This window comes from Rhamphochromis sp. 'chilingali' (genome assembly GCF_963969265.1).
Source record: "Rhamphochromis sp. 'chilingali' genome assembly, chromosome: 11".
NCBI classification, from domain to species: domain Eukaryota; kingdom Metazoa; phylum Chordata; class Actinopteri; order Cichliformes; family Cichlidae; genus Rhamphochromis; species Rhamphochromis sp. 'chilingali'.
This window is the reverse complement of record NC_137938.1, coordinates 7,959,709-7,983,832: the sequence shown is the minus strand read 5'-3', so window position 1 is coordinate 7,983,832 and position 24,124 is coordinate 7,959,709. Positions and strand designations below refer to the sequence as shown.

General features: G+C 39.5%; 1 protein-coding gene and 1 long non-coding RNA gene across 11 annotated transcripts; both read left to right on the top strand.

Moving 5' to 3' along the window:
- The first annotated feature begins 2,255 nt into the window (after positions 1-2,255).
- Positions 2,256-5,536, top strand: LOC308405676. The gene is made up of 4 exons (XR_013973377.1): positions 2,256-2,580; positions 3,357-4,551; positions 5,011-5,079; positions 5,456-5,536. It is a non-coding gene; the product is annotated as an uncharacterized lncRNA (long non-coding RNA).
- A 1,752-nt stretch (positions 5,537-7,288) lies between these two features.
- On the top strand, positions 7,289-23,717 carry LOC308405009 (uncharacterized protein). 10 transcript variants are annotated; one of them, XM_080895375.1, is made up of 12 exons: positions 7,299-7,731; positions 8,508-9,702; positions 10,162-10,230; positions 10,607-10,687; positions 12,976-20,385; positions 20,466-20,564; positions 21,204-21,335; positions 21,532-21,603; positions 21,973-22,041; positions 22,259-22,478; positions 22,596-22,686; positions 23,061-23,717. In XM_080895375.1, the coding sequence occupies exons 7-11, from the start codon at positions 21,204-21,206 to the stop codon at positions 22,661-22,663; spliced, it is 561 nt and encodes a 186-aa protein (XP_080751501.1). In that variant the 5' UTR covers positions 7,299-7,731; positions 8,508-9,702; positions 10,162-10,230; positions 10,607-10,687; positions 12,976-20,385; positions 20,466-20,564; the 3' UTR covers positions 22,664-22,686; positions 23,061-23,717. The 10 variants fall into 10 exon arrangements, 7 of the variants coding, with proteins under 7 accessions (XP_080751506.1, XP_080751505.1, XP_080751507.1 ...); XM_080895380.1 differs by lacking the exon at positions 20,466-20,564 and having other exon boundaries at positions 7,289-7,731; positions 12,976-13,079; positions 21,535-21,603; XM_080895379.1 differs by lacking the exon at positions 20,466-20,564 and having other exon boundaries at positions 7,290-7,731; positions 12,976-13,079.
- The last annotated feature ends 407 nt before the right edge of the window (positions 23,718-24,124 follow it).

Genomic DNA, 24,124 nt, shown 5'->3' with positions numbered 1-24,124 from the left:
AACAATGAGCTCAACTAGCAAAGCTAATTTAGCTCAGTGTAATTAAAATGTAAGAGTTGCAATTAGTAACAACAAATATGTTCTCATAAATAGAGCCGCAATTAAGCTTTAGAAGTTCTGGATGTTGTGCACAGCATTCCCAAACACCGTCGTATCACTGTCAAATTAAATGTGACACCTTTGTAGAATAATTACACAAACCAATGAGAGGATGACACTCATGTCCGTGGTACTGCTTTCAGTGGCATTTGCAGAAGACGCTGCTTCAGGGTTTATAGCAGCATGCTCTGGAGATTATCCTGACAGCTTTTCTCTTCAGCCACTACCTAAGCTTGCATTTTAAATTTTTTACATGTAATTGTAGGGTTGAAGGCATACATTCGAAGGCACACAATTTTGAGCTATAAAAGCCGTTGAGGTCAATTCCTTGCTACTTTATAATACTGTGCTATTAGCTTAATGTTTCATTGCCTGATCACAATAACATGAGATGTTTTCTGCATATTTTGAAGATTTCTTAAGTAGAACACTGGGAAGAATTGACACAAAGTAGCATTGGCTTTATCAGTTCATAAGGGTTGCAGTGATTCTCATTGTGAGGTTGTTTGAATATAATCTGGAAGTGTGTGACTAATTTGTGATAACCAGACACAAAGCCAACCTTAATGGTCAAAGAGTTGCTTTTAGAAAAAATCAAACAGCGTTAGAAATATGCTCAGCTGTGGGGTTACCCACAAGGTGTAATTCAGGGCGCTGCTACAAAATAGCACTAGTCAACTCATTCTGGATGAATAAATAGATGAATACGGCACACAACCTGTACACTCTTCCAAGACAGTGCAGTCATTACGAGTTGAAGTTACTGTAGTCACAGTGTCAGTGCTAATTTTCAGCTCAAGGCTGCTGGGAATAATTAGAATCCTATCATGCAAGACAGACACAACATGCTATAATCAATACAGACAATTACAAACTACACTATTCACTTTGCATGGAGGAATGGAAAGAGTAAAGAACAGATCCAAGTCAACCGGGCAAAAAGGTCAGAGGATTAAAGCATGCGGTGTATCAGAGGGTAAAATTCTATAATGAGTTTTTAAAAAGTCAATGTCTTGAGTTGGTGAAAAGTCATACATTTACAAATTTGATCAGGGTCTCTGAGGGGTTGTAGGGGCCGTACACGTTGTACTGCAGAAGGTGAAGTCCACTGAATGGGGTCGACCATTCCATCACTTAATTCTTTGTGAATCATAAAATCCACATTTTATAATCAGTGACACACTTTTTGTAAGCGAATTGGTCTGGTGACTTTTTGAATTGCATGTCAAATCTAGAGTGTCAGATCATTTTTTTAATGTTACAGATAATTCACAGACAGTTATGCAGAGACAATTTGAGATGTTTGTTTTGGAAAACCTGGTTTAAAAGGAGAGACAGCCTGAATCCCACCTACGTGAGCTCTGACAACACGGAGGCAGACTTGCATTCTCTAAAGCTGCTTCCTTACACACTGTGTCTGCTCCCCATTCACCTAAGCTAGAGAGGTCATTCATATGAACATAATGAAAATGAATACCACTACTTAAAGTGAAGCTGTTAAATGGGACAATTAAATGAGAATAATTCATATTGGCTAACCTGTCAGTGTCGGTAAACTATTTAATGAAGAAATTGTAAATATACTGGGTGAACTTAAAGTGTTGCAGATCCTGACAGCATTTTATTACATAACAGTTAATGCCCACCTGAAAATGCACCAACCACATTTAAATTAATTAAGTGTGCCTATGCGAAGGCACACTTATTACTATTGCTCGGATTTATTATTATTATTATTATTATTATTATTATTCTTTTTCCGCCTGAAATTTTGGACCTTAACTCGCCCCACAGTTTTGAGACAAGGTTCACATATGATATATCATTGTGTGCGGCTGGAGCTGGAATGAGTTGCTATGACTTTTGGTGTTTATTACTTCTATAGTTTTTTAAATATGAATATTTTAATGCAAGTTTTTTCCCATTGAAATGAATGGAGAACAAGAAAACTTCATTTGTGGTGTGCCAAGGTATATATCAACGGCGCGCACAGCGGAAGTATGGCGTCCCGCTTGCCCTTCACAATAAGAGCATTATAGCGGATTATAATGGGGGACGCTTTTATTTTGTATAACTACCGGAAGTAGTTCCTGTGTACTGACGCTAGCTGGGTAGCTAGCGCCGCGTCGCTTAAAAAGCAGCCGGGCTTGTCTTAAACTTAAGAGGCTGACGCTCGCTAAACCACCCGATCGCTCGCCAAGCGACTGTTTCACACTGGACTTATTTTTCGTTAATATGGGCCGATAATTCCTTTATTCTAGTGGTATGCCGGGAGTGGTGCGGCCTATTCGGATTAACGTAATGATGACACTATCAACGGCGCGCGTCAGTCCGCCCCTCCTCCAGTTTGAAATTGACCTTAGAAGACACCGTAGCGTATGCTGGACCCGCATGCATCTGTCCACCTCTCCTCCGTTTTGAAGTTGACATTTGAACGTCATTTTCTGAAGTATTCGGAACAACAGTGTAAGGTTTGACAAGGTAAGTGTATCTCTCTCTCTCCGGTTTGAAATTTAGCTTTGAAAGTGATTTTTTAATGTGTCAGGGTGATTCTTTGTCGTGGTCATGTTCGGCACATGCTAAAGCTAGTTAGCGGGTATTCAGCCGAGGTCTACAAAATGATGGTATCTACAAATGAGGTATCTACAAAATGATGGTGTGGTTAGCACTTGGATGTAACTTTATTCCAGAGGTATCGTTTGTAATTAAAACTTTTAAGAAGCGAAGTGATTTTTTTTTTTTGTATGTGTATCTTGGCGATCGCATTTCACGCCCTTTGTCTCGGTGGTGGCTAGCTAGCGGATATTGAGCATAGGTAAGCCTCTCCGGCTTGAAAATGACTTTGAAAGTGATTTTCTGTGTCTGGACGCTGATATCTACAAAATGATGGTGTGGTTAGCACTTGGATGTAACTTTATTCCAGAGGTATCGTTTGTAATTAAAACTTTTAAGAAGCGAAGTGATTTTTTTTTGTATGTGTATCTTGGCGATCGCATTTCACGCCCTTTGTCTCGGTGGTGGCTAGCTAGCGGATATTGAGCATAGGTAAGCCTCTCCGGCTTGAAAATGACTTTGAAAGTGATTTTCTGTGTCTGGACGCTGATATCTACAAAATGATGGTGTGGTTAGCACTTGGATGTAACTTTATTCCAGAGGTATCGTTTGTAATTAAAACTTTTAAGTGGCGACTGTCGCCGCGTCCAAAACAATAGCTTCGTTGTAGCCGCGTTTCACACCTCTTTTTCTGTTTTTATAAGGCGTTAACTACAGCAGCTTAACACCTCAACTCTTGCTTCAGCCAAGGTAAGTGCCCCCCTTATATTTTCTATGTGTGTGTTCAGCTGATATCTAGAAAATTGGTGTGTTTAGCGCTGGATGCCATTTTATTCCAGAGCCGTTGTTTGTAATTAAAACAAAGAGACAAAGAGGAACTTTACTGTTTGGAAGGGAGTAAAGTTCCTCTTTGTCTCTCAGTGGGACATTTCAACCATACAGTACAAGGCTACATTTCAGCTTTACAAGCCAATCAGTTTGCTAATTGTTCTTGTGAGATTTGTTTGCAAAGTTTAAGGTGTTAAATAGGAGCTGTGACCATCTGGGTCTGCTTGCTGCTGGCACTTTGCCAGAGCCCCAGCAACAAGACCGCCTCCCAGCTACGAGACTGCCTGTAAGCCTTGCAAGGTACCCAATTTTCCAATTACTCTATAACAAAACTGTTGTGGGCAACAAGACTGTCTCCTAGGTGTGCAAGCCAATCACTTTGCCAAATGTTCTTGTAAGATTTGTTTGGAAAGTTTAAGGTGTTAAGTAGGAGCTGTGAACATCTGGGTTTGCTTGCTGCTGGCATTCTACCAGCGCCCCAGCAACAACACTGCCTCCCAGCTTTGCAAGGTAATTACTTTCCCAATTACTGTACACCAAAATGGAGTAGTTGTCGTGGTCAACAAATCTGCCTCCCAACTTTCAAGGTAATCACTTTCCCAATTACAATATACAAACTGTTATGGAACTTTACTTAACAAAGCCTTAAGACCGGGCAGTGACACTATCAATATGTCTATTTAAAGAAAAGAGAGATTTATTATTATTTTTTGGTTCTTGTAGTTATCTTGTGTATCAGAGGGTTAAAATAAAAAATTGCTGGTATACATCAGAATTTTTGATTCATTTACTGTTTGTCGATTTACTGCATTGTAAAGTCTTTTGGCTACCAATGCAGCTACCTGGTTATTATGCTTGACTTAAAATGAAAGCTGGGTCTGATCACATGCTTGAAATGCCAACAATTAATATTCTGTTTTTCTGCTGACATTCTACCAGATGCCGAGAAAAAATAAAAGATCCCAGGCACAAAAGAAGCGCTGGAAACCACTTGACCTGGTCGATCCTGCTGTCCCAATGCTCACTGGCCACAACCAAGATGAGGCAGTCAGTAGTTTTCCATCTGACCAGGTAAAGAAGATATAGTAGTGATCACAGACAGTTGAACAGTTTTCGAAACACGTTTGAGACAGTTAAGAACACCTACCCATACAGTTTAGGATTGTTTGTTATAATGTCACACAACTGGCATAACAGTGCATGGTATGCAGAGCATTTAAATGAAATGAATGTGTCAGGTCACTTAATGTCTTCTATAGGGATTTTCTTTTTTTATTGCTCTGTAAGTTTAGTAACCACTACTGTTCAGTATCAAATATTCCATTCTGTTTCAAATCTGTTAGTAGGTTTTATAATTTTGACTAACTGTACATAACCTCTCATCAGATTTCAGACACACGTCCACTAGAAAAACGATCTGTTACCCAACTGGCATACCAGTTCATGCCATGCATTGCATTTTAGAGTGAAATTAATGTGTCAGGTCACTTAATGTCTTAACATTATATACTGTTTTTCCTGGGTTGGCAGACAGCACCAGCCAGGTTGTCCTTGGTAACGGAGAATAGACCCACCTCCTTATGTCCTCCAGGCAGCAAGGTAAATTTAAAAAAACGTCTTCCTCCATTAAGGATTTATAGTGGACAGTTACATTACCATTAAATGTTAAAGACATATGGTTACATGTTAGCATTATGAAAGCAAGAATTTTGTTGTATCCCCTTTGTTAGTTACGTAACCACTACTGTTCCATATTTTTGTTAAAGTTTCTAAAGTTACACTCACTTTCAAATCTCTTAGTAGTTATGATGCAAACAGCTGGGATTTTTTTTTTTATTGCTTTTTTATTTTTTATTGTAAGTTTAGTAATCACTACTGTTTCATGTTTTCTTTAAAGTATCCAGTGTTACACTCTGTTTCAACTCTGTTAGTAGGTTTTTATAATTTTGATTAACTGTATGTAACCCATTATCAGATTTCAGACACTCGTCCACCAGCAAAACGAGTCTGGGCAACTGATGATTTCCACACGGCATCAAATTCTCCACCTAAAAAGGTATGTCCACAAATGTCTATAACAAATTAGTATACATGCAATCTTTGCTGTATAATCACCGGGGTTGATATTAGGGCTGCCACAAACGATTATTTTGATAGTCGACTAGTCACCGATTATTTTTGCGATTAGTCGACTAATCAGATCATCATCCATTGGACGTAAAACTACAGCTTATTGCACCAGCAGCATCTGCTCTTATATAACTATCATTAGCTTACAGCTTTAAGTGTTTCAGGTCTCTGCTAACTAAAAATAAAGACAAGATGATAGTTTATTAAATTTTAATGAAATTTGCAGATTGTTTCGGTGAAGTTTAATAAACTCCTTGCTATCTAAAATATAACAGGACACCAGAGTAAATTCTCCAGCATCTCACACTTCTGATAATCAGCTGTCTGCTTGACGTTTATTCAGCTGTGTAAAAACTATAACTTTAATCTCAGCCAAACCGATTTACTCAGGAACAAATAAAATACTAAAAAAAAGCCAAACAATAACATTTTAAGTTATCTAAGTGACTCATATATATTTAACCTGAGTAGCGAAAGACGGCGGTGGGTTTGAAAACGATTTGCCGGGAGTCCGGTGTTCTCACTGCGCTAGTGAGCCTAGCCCCCGGCTCGCTAACGAGCTAGTGGGTAACAGACATCTCCGAAAACGTCGGAGCGCTTTTGAAAATATGTGGTGTCCTGATAAACTGAGCAGATATTTGAGGTTTACACAGCTACATTCGCGCCTGAAAATATGTTAAACGTTTATTTTGTGACCCAGAAAGAATAATAAGAGTAATATTAAAACTAACTAGCTGCCGCCATTGTTGGAAACTGCGCTGGGCCGCGCTATGAATTCTGGGACACAGCTCCTCCTTCTCCTTCTTCTTCTTCTTCTTCTTCGGGGTTTAACGGCAGCTGACATCCTTGTACATGCAATGCTGCCATCTTCTGTTTCAGTCCGTTATTACACTCTTAAATCCTGCTACTTATTCCAGCTTCAAACGACGCGTCGACTATTAAATCAGTCGTCGACGATTTTGTTAGTTGACGTAATCGTGACTAGTCGACAAATCGTGGCAGCCCAGTTGATATTTAGTCTTTCACCTTAAGTATGCTTGCTAACTCGTACTAAATATACTAAAATGTTAGACTAAATATGTACTTTTTAAAAACATTTACAAATTTAGTAAATTTGTACATGTCTTTCTTCGGATTCCTAAAATGTAGACATCTCAACAGCTATTTCTGTCTATTTAGCTATATCTCTCACACACACACACACACACACACACACACACACACACACACACACACACACACACATACATATGTGTATATATACATATATATATGTGTATATATACATATATATGTGTGTATATATACAATAGTAATTAAGTGTGCCTATGCGAAGGCACACTTATTACTATTGCTCGGATTTATTATTATTATTATTATTATTATTATTATTCTTTTTCCGCCTGAAATTTTGGACCTTAACTCGCCCCACAGTTTTGAGACAAGGTTCACATATGATATATCATTGTGTGCGGCTGGAGCTGGAATGAGTTGCTATGACTTTTGGTGTTTATTACTTCTATAGTTTTTTAAATATGAATATTTTAATGCAAGTTTTTTCCCATTGAAATGAATGGAGAACAAGAAAACTTCATTTGTGGTGTGCCAAGGTATATATCAACGGCGCGCACAGCGGAAGTATGGCGTCCCGCTTGCCCTTCACAATAAGAGCATTATAGCGGATTATAATGGGGGACGCTTTTATTTTGTATAACTACCGGAAGTAGTTCCTGTGTACTGACGCTAGCTGGGTAGCTAGCGCCGCGTCGCTTAAAAAGCAGCCGGGCTTGTCTTAAACTTAAGAGGCTGACGCTCGCTAAACCACCCGATCGCTCGCCAAGCGACTGTTTCACACTGGACTTATTTTTCGTTAATATGGGCCGATAATTCCTTTATTCTAGTGGTATGCCGGGAGTGGTGCGGCCTATTCGGATTAACGTAATGATGACACTATCAACGGCGCGCGTCAGTCCGCCCCTCCTCCAGTTTGAAATTGACCTTAGAAGACACCGTAGCGTATGCTGGACCCGCATGCATCTGTCCACCTCTCCTCCGTTTTGAAGTTGACATTTGAACGTCATTTTCTGAAGTATTCGGAACAACAGTGTAAGGTTTGACAAGGTAAGTGTATCTCTCTCTCTCCGGTTTGAAATTTAGCTTTGAAAGTGATTTTTTAATGTGTCAGGGTGATTCTTTGTCGTGGTCATGTTCGGCACATGCTAAAGCTAGTTAGCGGGTATTCAGCCGAGGTCTACAAAATGATGGTATCTACAAATGAGGTATCTACAAAATGATGGTGTGGTTAGCACTTGGATGTAACTTTATTCCAGAGGTATCGTTTGTAATTAAAACTTTTAAGAAGCGAAGTGATTTTTTTTTTTTGTATGTGTATCTTGGCGATCGCATTTCACGCCCTTTGTCTCGGTGGTGGCTAGCTAGCGGATATTGAGCATAGGTAAGCCTCTCCGGCTTGAAAATGACTTTGAAAGTGATTTTCTGTGTCTGGACGCTGATATCTACAAAATGATGGTGTGGTTAGCACTTGGATGTAACTTTATTCCAGAGGTATCGTTTGTAATTAAAACTTTTAAGAAGCGAAGTGATTTTTTTTTGTATGTGTATCTTGGCGATCGCATTTCACGCCCTTTGTCTCGGTGGTGGCTAGCTAGCGGATATTGAGCATAGGTAAGCCTCTCCGGCTTGAAAATGACTTTGAAAGTGATTTTCTGTGTCTGGACGCTGATATCTACAAAATGATGGTGTGGTTAGCACTTGGATGTAACTTTATTCCAGAGGTATCGTTTGTAATTAAAACTTTTAAGTGGCGACTGTCGCCGCGTCCAAAACAATAGCTTCGTTGTAGCCGCGTTTCACACCTCTTTTTCTGTTTTTATAAGGCGTTAACTACAGCAGCTTAACACCTCAACTCTTGCTTCAGCCAAGGTAAGTGCCCCCCTTATATTTTCTATGTGTGTGTTCAGCTGATATCTAGAAAATTGGTGTGTTTAGCGCTGGATGCCATTTTATTCCAGAGCCGTTGTTTGTAATTAAAACAAAGAGACAAAGAGGAACTTTACTGTTTGGAAGGGAGTAAAGTTCCTCTTTGTCTCTCAGTGGGACATTTCAACCATACAGTACAAGGCTACATTTCAGCTTTACAAGCCAATCAGTTTGCTAATTGTTCTTGTGAGATTTGTTTGCAAAGTTTAAGGTGTTAAATAGGAGCTGTGACCATCTGGGTCTGCTTGCTGCTGGCACTTTGCCAGAGCCCCAGCAACAAGACCGCCTCCCAGCTACGAGACTGCCTGTAAGCCTTGCAAGGTACCCAATTTTCCAATTACTCTATAACAAAACTGTTGTGGGCAACAAGACTGTCTCCTAGGTGTGCAAGCCAATCACTTTGCCAAATGTTCTTGTAAGATTTGTTTGGAAAGTTTAAGGTGTTAAGTAGGAGCTGTGAACATCTGGGTTTGCTTGCTGCTGGCATTCTACCAGCGCCCCAGCAACAACACTGCCTCCCAGCTTTGCAAGGTAATTACTTTCCCAATTACTGTACACCAAAATGGAGTAGTTGTCGTGGTCAACAAATCTGCCTCCCAACTTTCAAGGTAATCACTTTCCCAATTACAATATACAAACTGTTATGGAACTTTACTTAACAAAGCCTTAAGACCGGGCAGTGACACTATCAATATGTCTATTTAAAGAAAAGAGAGATTTATTATTATTTTTTGGTTCTTGTAGTTATCTTGTGTATCAGAGGGTTAAAATAAAAAATTGCTGGTATACATCAGAATTTTTGATTCATTTACTGTTTGTCGATTTACTGCATTGTAAAGTCTTTTGGCTACCAATGCAGCTACCTGGTTATTATGCTTGACTTAAAATGAAAGCTGGGTCTGATCACATGCTTGAAATGCCAACAATTAATATTCTGTTTTTCTGCTGACATTCTACCAGATGCCGAGAAAAAATAAAAGATCCCAGGCACAAAAGAAGCGCTGGAAACCACTTGACCTGGTCGATCCTGCTGTCCCAATGCTCACTGGCCACAACCAAGATGAGGCAGTCAGTAGTTTTCCATCTGACCAGGTAAAGAAGATATAGTAGTGATCACAGACAGTTGAACAGTTTTCGAAACACGTTTGAGACAGTTAAGAACACCTACCCATACAGTTTAGGATTGTTTGTTATAATGTCACACAACTGGCATAACAGTGCATGGTATGCAGAGCATTTAAATGAAATGAATGTGTCAGGTCACTTAATGTCTTCTATAGGGATTTTCTTTTTTTATTGCTCTGTAAGTTTAGTAACCACTACTGTTCAGTATCAAATATTCCATTCTGTTTCAAATCTGTTAGTAGGTTTTATAATTTTGACTAACTGTACATAACCTCTCATCAGATTTCAGACACACGTCCACTAGAAAAACGATCTGTTACCCAACTGGCATACCAGTTCATGCCATGCATTGCATTTTAGAGTGAAATTAATGTGTCAGGTCACTTAATGTCTTAACATTATATACTGTTTTTCCTGGGTTGGCAGACAGCACCAGCCAGGTTGTCCTTGGTAACGGAGAATAGACCCACCTCCTTATGTCCTCCAGGCAGCAAGGTAAATTTAAAAAAACGTCTTCCTCCATTAAGGATTTATAGTGGACAGTTACATTACCATTAAATGTTAAAGACATATGGTTACATGTTAGCATTATGAAAGCAAGAATTTTGTTGTATCCCCTTTGTTAGTTACGTAACCACTACTGTTCCATATTTTTGTTAAAGTTTCTAAAGTTACACTCACTTTCAAATCTCTTAGTAGTTATGATGCAAACAGCTGGGATTTTTTTTTTTATTGCTTTTTTATTTTTTATTGTAAGTTTAGTAATCACTACTGTTTCATGTTTTCTTTAAAGTATCCAGTGTTACACTCTGTTTCAACTCTGTTAGTAGGTTTTTATAATTTTGATTAACTGTATGTAACCCATTATCAGATTTCAGACACTCGTCCACCAGCAAAACGAGTCTGGGCAACTGATGATTTCCACACGGCATCAAATTCTCCACCTAAAAAGGTATGTCCACAAATGTCTATAACAAATTAGTATACATGCAATCTTTGCTGTATAATCACCGGGGTTGATATTAGGGCTGCCACAAACGATTATTTTGATAGTCGACTAGTCACCGATTATTTTTGCGATTAGTCGACTAATCAGATCATCATCCATTGGACGTAAAACTACAGCTTATTGCACCAGCAGCATCTGCTCTTATATAACTATCATTAGCTTACAGCTTTAAGTGTTTCAGGTCTCTGCTAACTAAAAATAAAGACAAGATGATAGTTTATTAAATTTTAATGAAATTTGCAGATTGTTTCGGTGAAGTTTAATAAACTCCTTGCTATCTAAAATATAACAGGACACCAGAGTAAATTCTCCAGCATCTCACACTTCTGATAATCAGCTGTCTGCTTGACGTTTATTCAGCTGTGTAAAAACTATAACTTTAATCTCAGCCAAACCGATTTACTCAGGAACAAATAAAATACTAAAAAAAAGCCAAACAATAACATTTTAAGTTATCTAAGTGACTCATATATATTTAACCTGAGTAGCGAAAGACGGCGGTGGGTTTGAAAACGATTTGCCGGGAGTCCGGTGTTCTCACTGCGCTAGTGAGCCTAGCCCCCGGCTCGCTAACGAGCTAGTGGGTAACAGACATCTCCGAAAACGTCGGAGCGCTTTTGAAAATATGTGGTGTCCTGATAAACTGAGCAGATATTTGAGGTTTACACAGCTACATTCGCGCCTGAAAATATGTTAAACGTTTATTTTGTGACCCAGAAAGAATAATAAGAGTAATATTAAAACTAACTAGCTGCCGCCATTGTTGGAAACTGCGCTGGGCCGCGCTATGAATTCTGGGACACAGCTCCTCCTTCTCCTTCTTCTTCTTCTTCTTCTTCGGGGTTTAACGGCAGCTGACATCCTTGTACATGCAATGCTGCCATCTTCTGTTTCAGTCCGTTATTACACTCTTAAATCCTGCTACTTATTCCAGCTTCAAACGACGCGTCGACTATTAAATCAGTCGTCGACGATTTTGTTAGTTGACGTAATCGTGACTAGTCGACAAATCGTGGCAGCCCAGTTGATATTTAGTCTTTCACCTTAAGTATGCTTGCTAACTCGTACTAAATATACTAAAATGTTAGACTAAATATGTACTTTTTAAAAACATTTACAAATTTAGTAAATTTGTACATGTCTTTCTTCGGATTCCTAAAATGTAGACATCTCAACAGCTATTTCTGTCTATTTAGCTATATCTCTCACACACACACACACACACACACACACACACATACATATGTGTATATATACATATATATATGTGTATATATACATATATATGTGTGTATATATACATATATATGTGTGTGTGTGTGTGTTCAGAAAAAAGTTTATACCATTTAATACTTAAAGCTTCTCATAAATTGACATCCACAGTGAAAAGCAATGCAAATAAATACAAACATGGCTTTGTGACACTCATCTTTTATCAAGATGGATGTCACTGTATTCTGTTTCAATCACATTTAACCTCTAACTGAATTTTGTGTCATTTCTTTACAAAATGTAACACAACTATGAAACGTGTTTTTATGGCACATGTACAGAACCATCTGGTTTAATCTGAAATCAGTGAACGAATTACATCTAATTTAAGAGCATCTGAGATCCTCTTACGAATAATACGTAAACAGGATTTCCTTTCATATATTTATATTTAGGCTGCAATTTAGTTGATGTTTGAAGGCCCGCAGCAACCTAAAATAATGTGTTATACTGAAAGAAATTAACTGCTTTGAAAATATGAGGAGCAGAAGGTACAGATATGACCTTCGTTAAAAAAAACAGCACTCAAGCAAATTACAGATATCTGAAATATTTGTCATTTTTACTTTCCACCTCTGCTCTCTCTCACTCACTCTCACTGTTCCTGTCACTGTCTTTCTGCCTTTCTCTTTCTGGCATATCTCATGCTGTTTATCTTCAGATTATGCTATACTATGATTGACGAGTGATATAATTTGGATTAATTTGCCTGCACATTGCTTAATTATTTTAACATAATTAAAAATGGTAAATGGCCTGTATTTGTATAGCGCTTTACTTAGTCTCCAAGGCTCCCAAAGCGCTTTACACTATGTTCAGTCGTTGACACTTAAAAAAATAAAAACACATTTTTCTACATTATTGCAGCAACACTTAAATGTATTTTATTGCTCAACCTTGAAACACATATCATAAAATGTTTAACAATAATATGTGTCACCTTTGCATTTCTTGATCAGCCTTTCCATGACACAAATGAAGACCTACTGACGGAGGAGCTACAGAGCAACACAGTTCAGCCGTTTTGGAGTGTCAGTGCAACTCATTGTCAGAGTGATGAGAGGTACACAGAATTCTCTCGAAATCATCAGTGCACATGTAATGCCCTCACATTCCTGGCCTACCTTAATGAGGAATACCAGTTCAACATAGCCATGCTTGATAAGGTCCTTGAACAGGGAGATGCACTCTACTGTTGGATTAAAACAAATCTTCTGCAGGAGAAGCGTTATACACAGGATCATCTGACCATGGAGGACCTGCCCAAAGAACTTCATACTGACACAAATGTCTACAGTGTGAAAATGGATGACATAAGTTATGGATTTCTGGAAGCAGCAGAGAACAGTCCTCAAAGAACAGAGTGGTGGTTGCCTCTTGCTATTCGCCTTGAATGTCTGTCAACAGATGTGAACTTTGCTTTGCTCATGGTCTCACCTGAGTGCATTGCGGTTTTCCGTGACAAATCTGGGAGGTATGGATTATTTGATTCACACTCAAGAAGTGCAGCGGGTTTACGTCAGCCAAATGGAACAGCAGTCATGCTCACTTTCACTCATGTGAATGACCTGATCACCCACCTGCATAACCTTTTTCAAAATCAAGGCAAGCATGCACGATATGAGTTTGTGCCTGTTTCTTTCAAAACAGTCAGCACTCACACGGAACCCCCTGGACAGTCAACTCAGGTAACACCAGGAGCTACAGCTACATCATCAACACAAAATGATGAACCACAAATCACGAATCCCACTGCGCAAATGCCTGAACCAGAATCAGCCAAAACCCACATGACGATGTTAGACAATACTTTAAACTCACCAGATGACAAAATGGCTAAAACCCCCCGAACAGCAAGAAATGTGAGCAAATTAAATAAACGACAACGTAAGAAAGCTATTCGTCAAGCTCAGAGGGAGTATGTAAAAGCTAAAGACAAATCTTCAACTGAAGAAGTGGCAAAGAAGACAAACAAAAGAAGACACGAAAGAGAACGATATGCCTCCTGTCGTGAATTTCGAATGAAAAAATTACAGGCTATGAAAACTCAATATGCTGAAAACTATCATTACCGTAAACAAAGACTGTTATCAGCCAAAAAATATTACGCAAATCCTCATATTCAAGAAAAAGTAAAAGCCTGCCAGGTGAAGAGATACCAAAGTGATCGTCATTTTCAACAAAAAATGAGAGACTACATTATCAGAAGATATACTACGGATCCCGACTTTCAAATCAGACAGAAAAAATATGTGGTTCAGAAGTACAACACGGATACCAGCTTTAAAACCAGACAGAAGCAATATCTGGTCCAAAGGTACAACACGGATACTGACTTTCAAACCAGACAGAAGCAATATCTGGTCCAAAGGTACAACACGGATACTGACTTTCAAACCAGACAGAAGCAATATCTGGTCCAAAGGTACAACACGGATACCGACTTTCAAACCAGACAGAAGCAATATCTGGTCCAAAGGTACAACACGGATACTGACTTTCAAACCAGACAGAAGCAATATCTGGTCCAAAGGTACAACACGGATACTGACTTTCAAACCAGACAGAAGCAATACATAAGAACAAAATATGCATCTGATCCAAACTACAGGCACAAACAGAAAAAATCAATTTATGCCAGGTATCACAATGACTCACAATTCAGACTGCACCATATACAGCGCTGTGCCCAGTACCAGAGACACAAAATGGCTACCACTGCATCTTTTGCCATTTATAAAAAGTTGTGTGCACAGAGAATAAAGAAGAAATACAGACGACTAGTAACACAGTTCCAGCAGGGTCCACAGTCTGAAGCACAGCCCCAGCTTGTAGTGAACAGTGTGATGCAAGCAGCCACATTAGCTTTCCGTGAAGCCATTCAGTTAGGACCCACCCATGTCTGTACAGTGTGCCACAGAACTCTGTTTCCTAATCAAGTTAAACATTGCAAAAGATCAAAGTATGTTACTAATAGTAACATTGTTGCCACTTGCTTGACAGGAAAATTTGTCCATGTTTGTGACAGGGAATGCTCAGCTAATTGTACTTTCCCAAAACAAAGAATGGAAGAGTGGATTTGCTACAACTGTGACAACCACCTACAAAGAGGCAAGATGCCATCCGTCGCAGTAGCAAACAATTTAGCACTAGCAACCATTCCAATTGAACTGAGTCGATTAAATGTACTAGAACGACAACTGACTGCTAAAATTCTCCCGTTTGCAAAAATCATTGCATTACCAAAAGGACAGCAAAGAGCCGTACATGGGGCTGTTGTTTGTGTACCATCGGATGTGGAAACCACAGTAAACTGTCTTCCCAGACCTAACAGTGAAGCCCAGCTCCTGCAGGTACAGCTGAAGAGACACATCAGATTCAAAGGTTACCAACACTTCTACACTGTAAACATGAAGAACGTGTTAGCAGGATTATCAAAGCTAAAAGAGATGCATTCAGAATACAAAGATGTATCTATTGATGATGAAGCTACTTTTGCTGATCCCACAAGTAATCAGATAATCGAGACGGAACATGACACTGCTGATGCAGATATTCAAGATGCACTGCCCAGAAACTTCGACCAGCAAATTGTACCAGAAAGAAGAACCACTGAGGATACAACAGCTGGACTGCTTGAGCCATGTCATGATGTAAACCAACTAATGGAGCCTGAACAGTCAAATGAACAGCCCTTACAAGATATGGAGAAAGAAAAGGAAGAACTTCGACCTGGTCTTGTTCTAGACACCTGTATGCAACCACCAGATATAGCACAGGACATTTTATCATATGGTGAAGGAATATTTAGCATTGCACCCGCGCAAGGAAATAGACCTGTTGGCTTCTTCTCTGTTCCTAAACTTGAAGCCATGGCCTTTCCTGTCCAGTTCCCAACTGGACAGAACACATTAGATGAAGCCAGACAAGTGAAACTTTACCCAAGCATGTATTTTAATACACGGCTGTTCTCTGCAGACACACGGTTTGCAACTGACCAAAGCTACCTATTCTTTGCACAGTTTGTAACAGAAACACACATGGCTACAAACAGCATGTCCATCCAATTGCGCAAAGGAAAGGCAATCACCAAGGATGGGCGTAAAATTTCTAACAGAATGCTTCAAAATAAAGACGAAGTGGAGAAACTGATAAATAACAAAGACGCAACACGCTTCATGAAACCTCTGAGAGGTACTCCAGCCTATTGGGAGAAGGCACTGAAAGACCTACATGCTATGGTCAGACAGTTAGGAAAGCCAACTTTTTTCCTGACATTTTCAGCTGCTGAAATGAGATGGCCTGAGGTTGTTGAGGTCATAAAAACTCAACAAGGTGAACAGGTGGATTTTTCACAACTTGACTGGAACACAAAGTGTGAAATTCTCCGAAGCAACCCTGTGACTGTGATGCGATTGTTTGAAAAAAGAGTCGATGCACTAATGACAACACTGATCCTGTCCCCAGCACAGCCCATCGGTGAAGTAGAAGATTACTTTTATCGAGTGGAGTTTCAGGCCAGAGGTAGCCCTCATATCCATTTACTGGTTTGGGTCAAAGATGCACCTGAATTTGGAAGCGACCTTGAAGACCACGTGTACAAATTTATTGACAAGTACATAACATGTAAGATGCCTGACCAAAATGCCGATCCTGAACTTCACAAAATTGTGTCTGAGGTTCAAGTCCACAGCAGAAATCACTCCAGATCCTGTAAAAAAGGTAATGTGTCATGTAGGTTTGGCTTCCCCAAACTACCTGTAGATCAAACAATGATCACTTTCCCAAGCCCAGATGATGATGATGATCACAATGATAAGCAGCATAGCACAAGTAAGGAGAAAGGCACAAATGAAAAGCAAAAGAACAGACGAATGGCTCTCGCAAAAAAAATGAAAGAGGCCAAAGAAAAACTCCAGCCATTGAGAGATTTGCTCTGCGACCCAAATTCCTCGTTTGAAGACTTGTCTGAGCTGCTTCACAAATGCAAATTAACTTATGAACAATACTTGGATTGTGTCTTCAATTTAACCAATAGTCATGTCATCCTCTTAAAGCGTGAACCTAATGACTGCTGGGTGAATGCATACAATGCAGATCTGCTGAGGGCCTGGAATGCCAACATGGACATCCAATATGTCATTGATGACTACAGCTGCCTGATGTACATGATGTCTTATGTCTCTAAACCCGAATTTGAGATGACACAATTTCTTAATGGAGTCATCCAGGAAGTAAAAAAGTCCAGTGTCAATGAAAGAGATGAAATGAAACAGATAATGCAGGCATATGCTAAACACAGAGAAGTCAGTGCCCAAGAATCCGTGGCAAGGACATGCAGCCTACCACTAAAAAAGTGTTCACGCAGTGTGGTCTTCATACAGACTGATGATGATGCCCTGAAAATGAGTCTCCCGATGAGCAGGTTGCAGAGCATGGCACCAGATGATGAAAATGTGTGGATGTCCGGATTGCCAGAAAAATATGCAAACAGACCCAGAACACCTGACTTTGAAAGAATGTGTTTGGGTGAATTTGCTTCAGAGTACAGGATTCTCTACGGCCGTCAAACAGAGTCCAAAAATGCCATCCGTCTTTTGAATAACATGGGTTATATTCAAAAAAGAACAAAAGGGAAACCTGCAATAATCAGATATCCTCGGTTCTCAGAAAAGAAACAACCAGAAAAGTTTTATAGCAGACTGCTAAAACTTTATTATCCACATCGATCAAATGATGACCTTAAAAACACAGAATACCCCACATCCGAGCAGTTCTACAAAAGTGGACGAAAACATGGTTATGCAGTACGGCCAATTGTTACCTTTAACAAAAAGCGATATGAAGGCCATGGCAAAACAATGGAAAGGGCACTGGAACAGATTGAACAACAAGGCCCACTTATCAATGCATGGAACACCTTTGCACCTGAGGTTGAAGTAGATCGTTTAGAGTGTGTGGCCCAACGACAATCCAGACATGACACTGGCGAAAATGAAATGGACATTGTTCCTGACTACCAAGTCAGTGGTAGCAGCAGTGGAACCATGCCAGCAATCATAGCACCAAAGCTGAGCCCAGACTTTGTCAGAAAAATGTACCAAAGTCTGAATGAAACCCAAGCATCCATATTCTACGCAGTGCGTGAGTGGTGTTTCAAACTTGTGTGGGGTCACTGTCCTGAGCAGTTCTTTTATTTTGTCTCTGGAGGAGCTGGCTGTGGAAAATCACATGTTATCAAGTGCATATATGAGGAGGCAACAAAGATTTTGCACCAACTCCCCAGATTCCGAGACCAAGCAGACATGTCCTACCCTGCAGTACTGCTGACTGCATTTACTGGCACTGCAGCTTTTAACATATCTGGGAAAACACTGCACTCTCTGCTAAAGCTGCCAAGATCTTTAAAACCGCCTTATCAGGGACTGGGGAATGCACTGGATGAAGTGAGAGCTTCACTTTCAAATGCAGAGATTCTGATCATTGATGAGATATCTATGGTTTCTAAAGACCTTTTTGCCTACATCCACTGGAGACTTCAGCAGATCAAAGGAAACAAGAAACCTTTTGGTGGGATGTCTATCCTTGCAGTAGGAGACTTTTACCAGCTGCCACCCCTTGGAAAAGCCAAACCACTCTGTGTGTATGAGGACAATGTCCTTGATCTCTGGAAAGACTATTTCCACATGGTCAACCTGACAGAAATCATGCGACAGAAAGATGATCATTCTTTTGCTGAAGTTCTGAACAGGATAAGAGTGAAGCAAAAAACAGATTCTCTTGAAGCCGATGACAAAGCCTTGCTCACACAGGCTATCCATGACATAAAAGACTGTCCATCTAATGTATTACACATTTATGCTACAAACAAAGAGGTCGACAAACACAATTCAGCAACTGTAACTGCTCTTCATTCTGATATCATAAATATTCAGGCAGAAGACTACAGAAAAGACCCACGAACGGGTGACATGGTCCTCCTGGCAGAAATGATGAAAGGCAACAAAGGAGATTTACCTGATAACATACAAGCTGCACCTGGAGTGCGTGTTATGATTATCAGAAATTTGGATGTTGAAGATGGGCTTGTTAATGGGACATTTGGAACAATCACGAACATTGTGACAGCCACACAGGATGGACCAAAAACTGTGAATCTCATTGGACTCACGCTGGACAATGAAAATTCTGGGCAAAAATTTCGCAGAAAAATACAAGGATCCTCAGACAATCTTGTGTATATTGAGAAATGTGAAGAATGCACAAGTAAAAAAGGAGTGGTTCGCAGGCAATTTCCAATGAAGTTGGCCTTTGCATGTACAGCTCACAAAGTACAAGGCATGACAATGGAATCAGCAGTAGTATGCTTGAAGCGTGTTTTTGAACCTGGAATGGCCTATGTTGCACTCAGCCGCACAACCTCACTTAAAGGACTGTACATCACAGACTTTGATGAAAAGAAAATCTATGCTGATCCTGCCATCACAGATGCACTCAAAAATATGAGACATGCATCATTTGAGAATGCAAGACCACTGTTGCAATTCTTAAAATCAGTAGATCCCACAGTCCCCACGTTGACAATTATCCATCATAATGCACAAGGTCTCCCAACTCACATGGAGGACATGAGATGCCACCATGAACTCAGCCTTGCTGATGTTTTATGTATAACAGAAACACACTTGTCTGGATCATCGGTTTCTCCCCGCTTCCAGCTGGAACAATACAACATGGCCACACGCAACAGACACGTCTCTTACACAAATCATACAGACATGGCAAAGGTAAATGGCGGTGGAGTTGCAATTTACTACAACACAATTCTTACAGCAGAGTCCCGAAAATACCTGCAAAATGTGACTGACCTTGAATTTGTTGTTGTCAAGGTTGAATCGCCAGTCACAGCTTTGATAGCAACTGTATACAGGCCACCAAATTACAGCCATGTGAGGTTTTTACCACAAATGCAATGTCTTTTGGACTCGTTGGAAATGATGAATCACCAACCAATTATTGTTTGTGGAGACTTCAATGAGGACCTTATGAGCAGAGGAAAAAAACCCATCCAAGAACTGTTGCAGTCAAGAGGATATGCACAACTGATTACTGCTGCAACTACCGAAAAACACACATTGATTGATCACATTTACATATCACAGCCATACGCCTGCCTCCAATCAGGTGTTCTGAATACATATCACAGTTATCATAACCCCATTTATTGTGTTATTCACTAACACAAAATGACTGCAAGGGTATGAGGGATATGGACTTGCCAAGTGTCACTCCCTATTGGCCTACTCTCGCCTAAAAGTCACACAGATGGACCTAAATATGGATATCAGCATCTACAACAAGAAGTACAGGTGAGTCCTCTTGTAACATTCTTTAATGTACTTCTATTGTTCTTGTGAGATTTGTTTGCAAAGTTTAAGGTGTTAAATAGGAGCTGTGACCATCTGGGTCTGCTTGCTGCTGGCACTTTGCCAGAGCCCCAGCAACAAGACCGCCTCCCAGCTACGAGACTGCCTGTAAGCCTTGCAAGGTACCCAATTTTCCAATTACTCTATAACAAAACTGTTGTGGGCAACAAGACTGTCTCCTAGGTGTGCAAGCCAATCACTTTGCCAAATGTTCTTGTAAGATTTGTTTGGAAAGTTTAAGGTGTTAAGTAGGAGCTGTGAACATCTGGGTTTGCTTGCTGCTGGCATTCTACCAGCGCCCCAGCAACAACACTGCCTCCCAGCTTTGCAAGGTAATTACTTTCCCAATTACTGTACACCAAAATGGAGTAGTTGTCGTGGTCAACAAATCTGCCTCCCAACTTTCAAGGTAATCACTTTCCCAATTACAATATACAAACTGTTATGGAACTTTACTTAACAAAGCCTTAAGACCGGGCAGTGACACTATCAATATGTCTATTTAAAGAAAAGAGAGATTTATTATTATTTTTTGGTTCTTGTAGTTATCTTGTGTATCAGAGGGTTAAAATAAAAAATTGCTGGTATACATCAGAATTTTTGATTCATTTACTGTTTGTCGATTTACTGCATTGTAAAGTCTTTTGGCTACCAATGCAGCTACCTGGTTATTATGCTTGACTTAAAATGAAAGCTGGGTCTGATCACATGCTTGAAATGCCAACAATTAATATTCAGTTTTTCTGCTGACATTCTACCAGATGCCGAGAAAAAATAAAAGATCCCAGGCACAAAAGAAGCGCTGGAAACCACTTGACCTGGTCGATCCTGCTGTCCCAATGCTCACTGGCCACAACCAAGATGAGGCAGTCAGTAGTTTTCCATCTGACCAGGTAAAGAAGATATAGTAGTGATCACAGACAGTTGAACAGTTTTCGAAACACGTTTGAGACAGTTAAGAACACCTACCCATACAGTTTAGGATTGTTTGTTATAATGTCACACAACTGGCATAACAGTGCATGGTATGCAGAGCATTTAAATGAAATGAATGTGTCAGGTCACTTAATGTCTTCTATACCCTTTTAGCAGATAGCACCAGCAAGGTTATCCTTGGAAACACAGGATAGACCCACCTCCTTATGTTCCCCAGGTATCAAGGTAAATATCAAAAAATATTCCTCTATTAAGAATTTACAACAGACAATTACATGTTATAGACATATTCATGGTTACATCTCAGCATTATGCAAACAGCAGGGATTTTCTTTTTTATTGCTCTGTAAGTTTAGTAACCACTACTGTTCAGTATCAAATATTCCATTCTGTTTCAAATCTGTTAGTAGGTTTTATAATTTTGACTAACTGTACATAACCTCTCATCAGATTTCAGACACACGTCCACTAGAAAAACGATCTGTTACCCAACTGGCATACCAGTTCATGCCATGCATTGCATTTTAGAGTGAAATTAATGTGTCAGGTCACTTAATGTCTTAACATTATATACTGTTTTTCCTGGGTTGGCAGACAGCACCAGCCAGGTTGTCCTTGGTAACGGAGAATAGACCCACCTCCTTATGTCCTCCAGGCAGCAAGGTAAATTTAAAAAAACGTCTTCCTCCATTAAGGATTTATAGTGGACAGTTACATTACCATTAAATGTTAAAGACATATGGTTACATGTTAGCATTATGAAAGCAAGAATTTTGTTGTATCCCCTTTGTTCTTTAATGTACTTCTATTTTATTAATTCCTATACACTCTGAACCGAATTTGTTGAAAAATAAAGTCAATCATGTTCTCTTATACGCAGACACAACAGAACACCAGCCTCTACGTGGTGCGAAGCCTACTGCAACAAAAACGTGATCTTCATGTCTTTGCGACTGAGCACGCTCTACCAGCAACACTGACAGCTCACCAGTGGGAGCTCATAGATAAGACTGCTGATGTGCTGTCATCCATTGAAGAGCTGACTAGAAACGTGAACAGAAAGACTGCAACTGCACCTGATGGGATCCCTGCCATAACAGGTCATTTGTATTTTTTTGTTTCTTTCTTTATATTGTAACATTTGGTATTGATAGTGTTTGAAACAAACTATAATCTCATCCATTCATTAAGTCATCCATTCATTCATAACTCCTCAGATGTGTTCTGTCCAGTGAAGGCAGTGGAGAAGCTCTACACTGATGTTGAAACTGTGCCACTCTTCTAGAAACCAGCTACAAGGATGGGCAGGTATAGTGAAATTAAAATGCACCTTTTGTTCAACAGGTTTATATACAGTCAAGTGATCAAAAGACACCAGTATTAAACCCATTTAAGCCAACTATACGCTTTGATTGGAACTATATACAGGCCACCAAATTACAGCCACGTGTGGTTTTACCTCACATGGCAACTTACTTAATCAAAAGACACCAGTATTAAACAAATTTCTCTCTTTTACTTCCTTTTTAATTTAGTTTTGGGTAATTTAGTTCTAAAGTTACATTTATTTTTGCAAATATTTATTAGATCATCATGACTTGCCAGTTCGCTAACTGAAACCTGCGCTTTGTGATGTCTCTTGTTTTGTTTTAAATTGTGTTTTGCTTTTATCTGTTTTCTAGCTGTTTTTGCAAAGTCAGCCAACCTCTTGCTTCCAAATGACCCTTATCCAGAAGTATCCGTGAATGCCTCATGAGAAGAAACTAAAGTGGAGACCTACCTCTCAGAGAAAAACGCACACATAAGAAAAGCGACCTACTTCAGTACTGGAAAGAACATCCTAATCTGTCTCCCTCTATGGCTGCTGTTGCGATCCCAGTGTGCCCCCTGTAGCTCTGTGGACAGTTTTTGATTTGTTTGCATCTCACCCCAACCGGTCGCGGCAGATGGCTGCCCCTCCCTGAGCCTGGTTCTGCCGGAGGTTTCTTCCTGTCAAAAGGGAGTTTTTCCTTCCCACTGTCGCCAAAGTGCTTGCTCATAGGGGGTCATATGATTGTTGGGTTTATCTATATACATTAATGCTTGTATGCTTTTCATTTATACTTTTCCTTACTCTTCGGTTCATAATATAAAGTTACTTGAATGGTTTCCTTTTTCCTTATTTTATATTGCTTTGCTGTTTACCACAATCTAAATATCATGTTTAAATGGAATACATTATTGTAAATGGTATTTGTACAAAATATAGTTTGAATACAATAAGATACCTTTATTAGTCCCACAAGGGGAAATTTCATAATTTGCATAATTTTCCCTTTTCACATTAAAATACCTTTGAAATACAAATTGAATACCGCTTAATGGGCTTTTTTTTTTTTTCTACCAAGAAAACTTACTTTGGTTTACAGTCTGTTAAACTGTTCACTTTAAACGACTCAAAACTGTAAAATCTAAATTGTAACTTCTCTTGAACACCTCAGACTTAAACATAATTTATTTTATATCGATTAACTTCTTTTGTAATGGTGTAACTGGAGCATCTTTCTCTCATCTCTGTATGCTGCACTGCATATAGCAGAGATCACAATACAGCTTACTTTTCTTTAACTTGAAAATCAGCTGTATTCAATTTCCCTCCCTCTTGTGGTATAAATAGCAAACTATGCTCATGTTGCATATTGCTCCCCCCTATTGTTATAAATGGCAACCTGCACTTATTGCACCACATTAAAAGCAAACTACACTC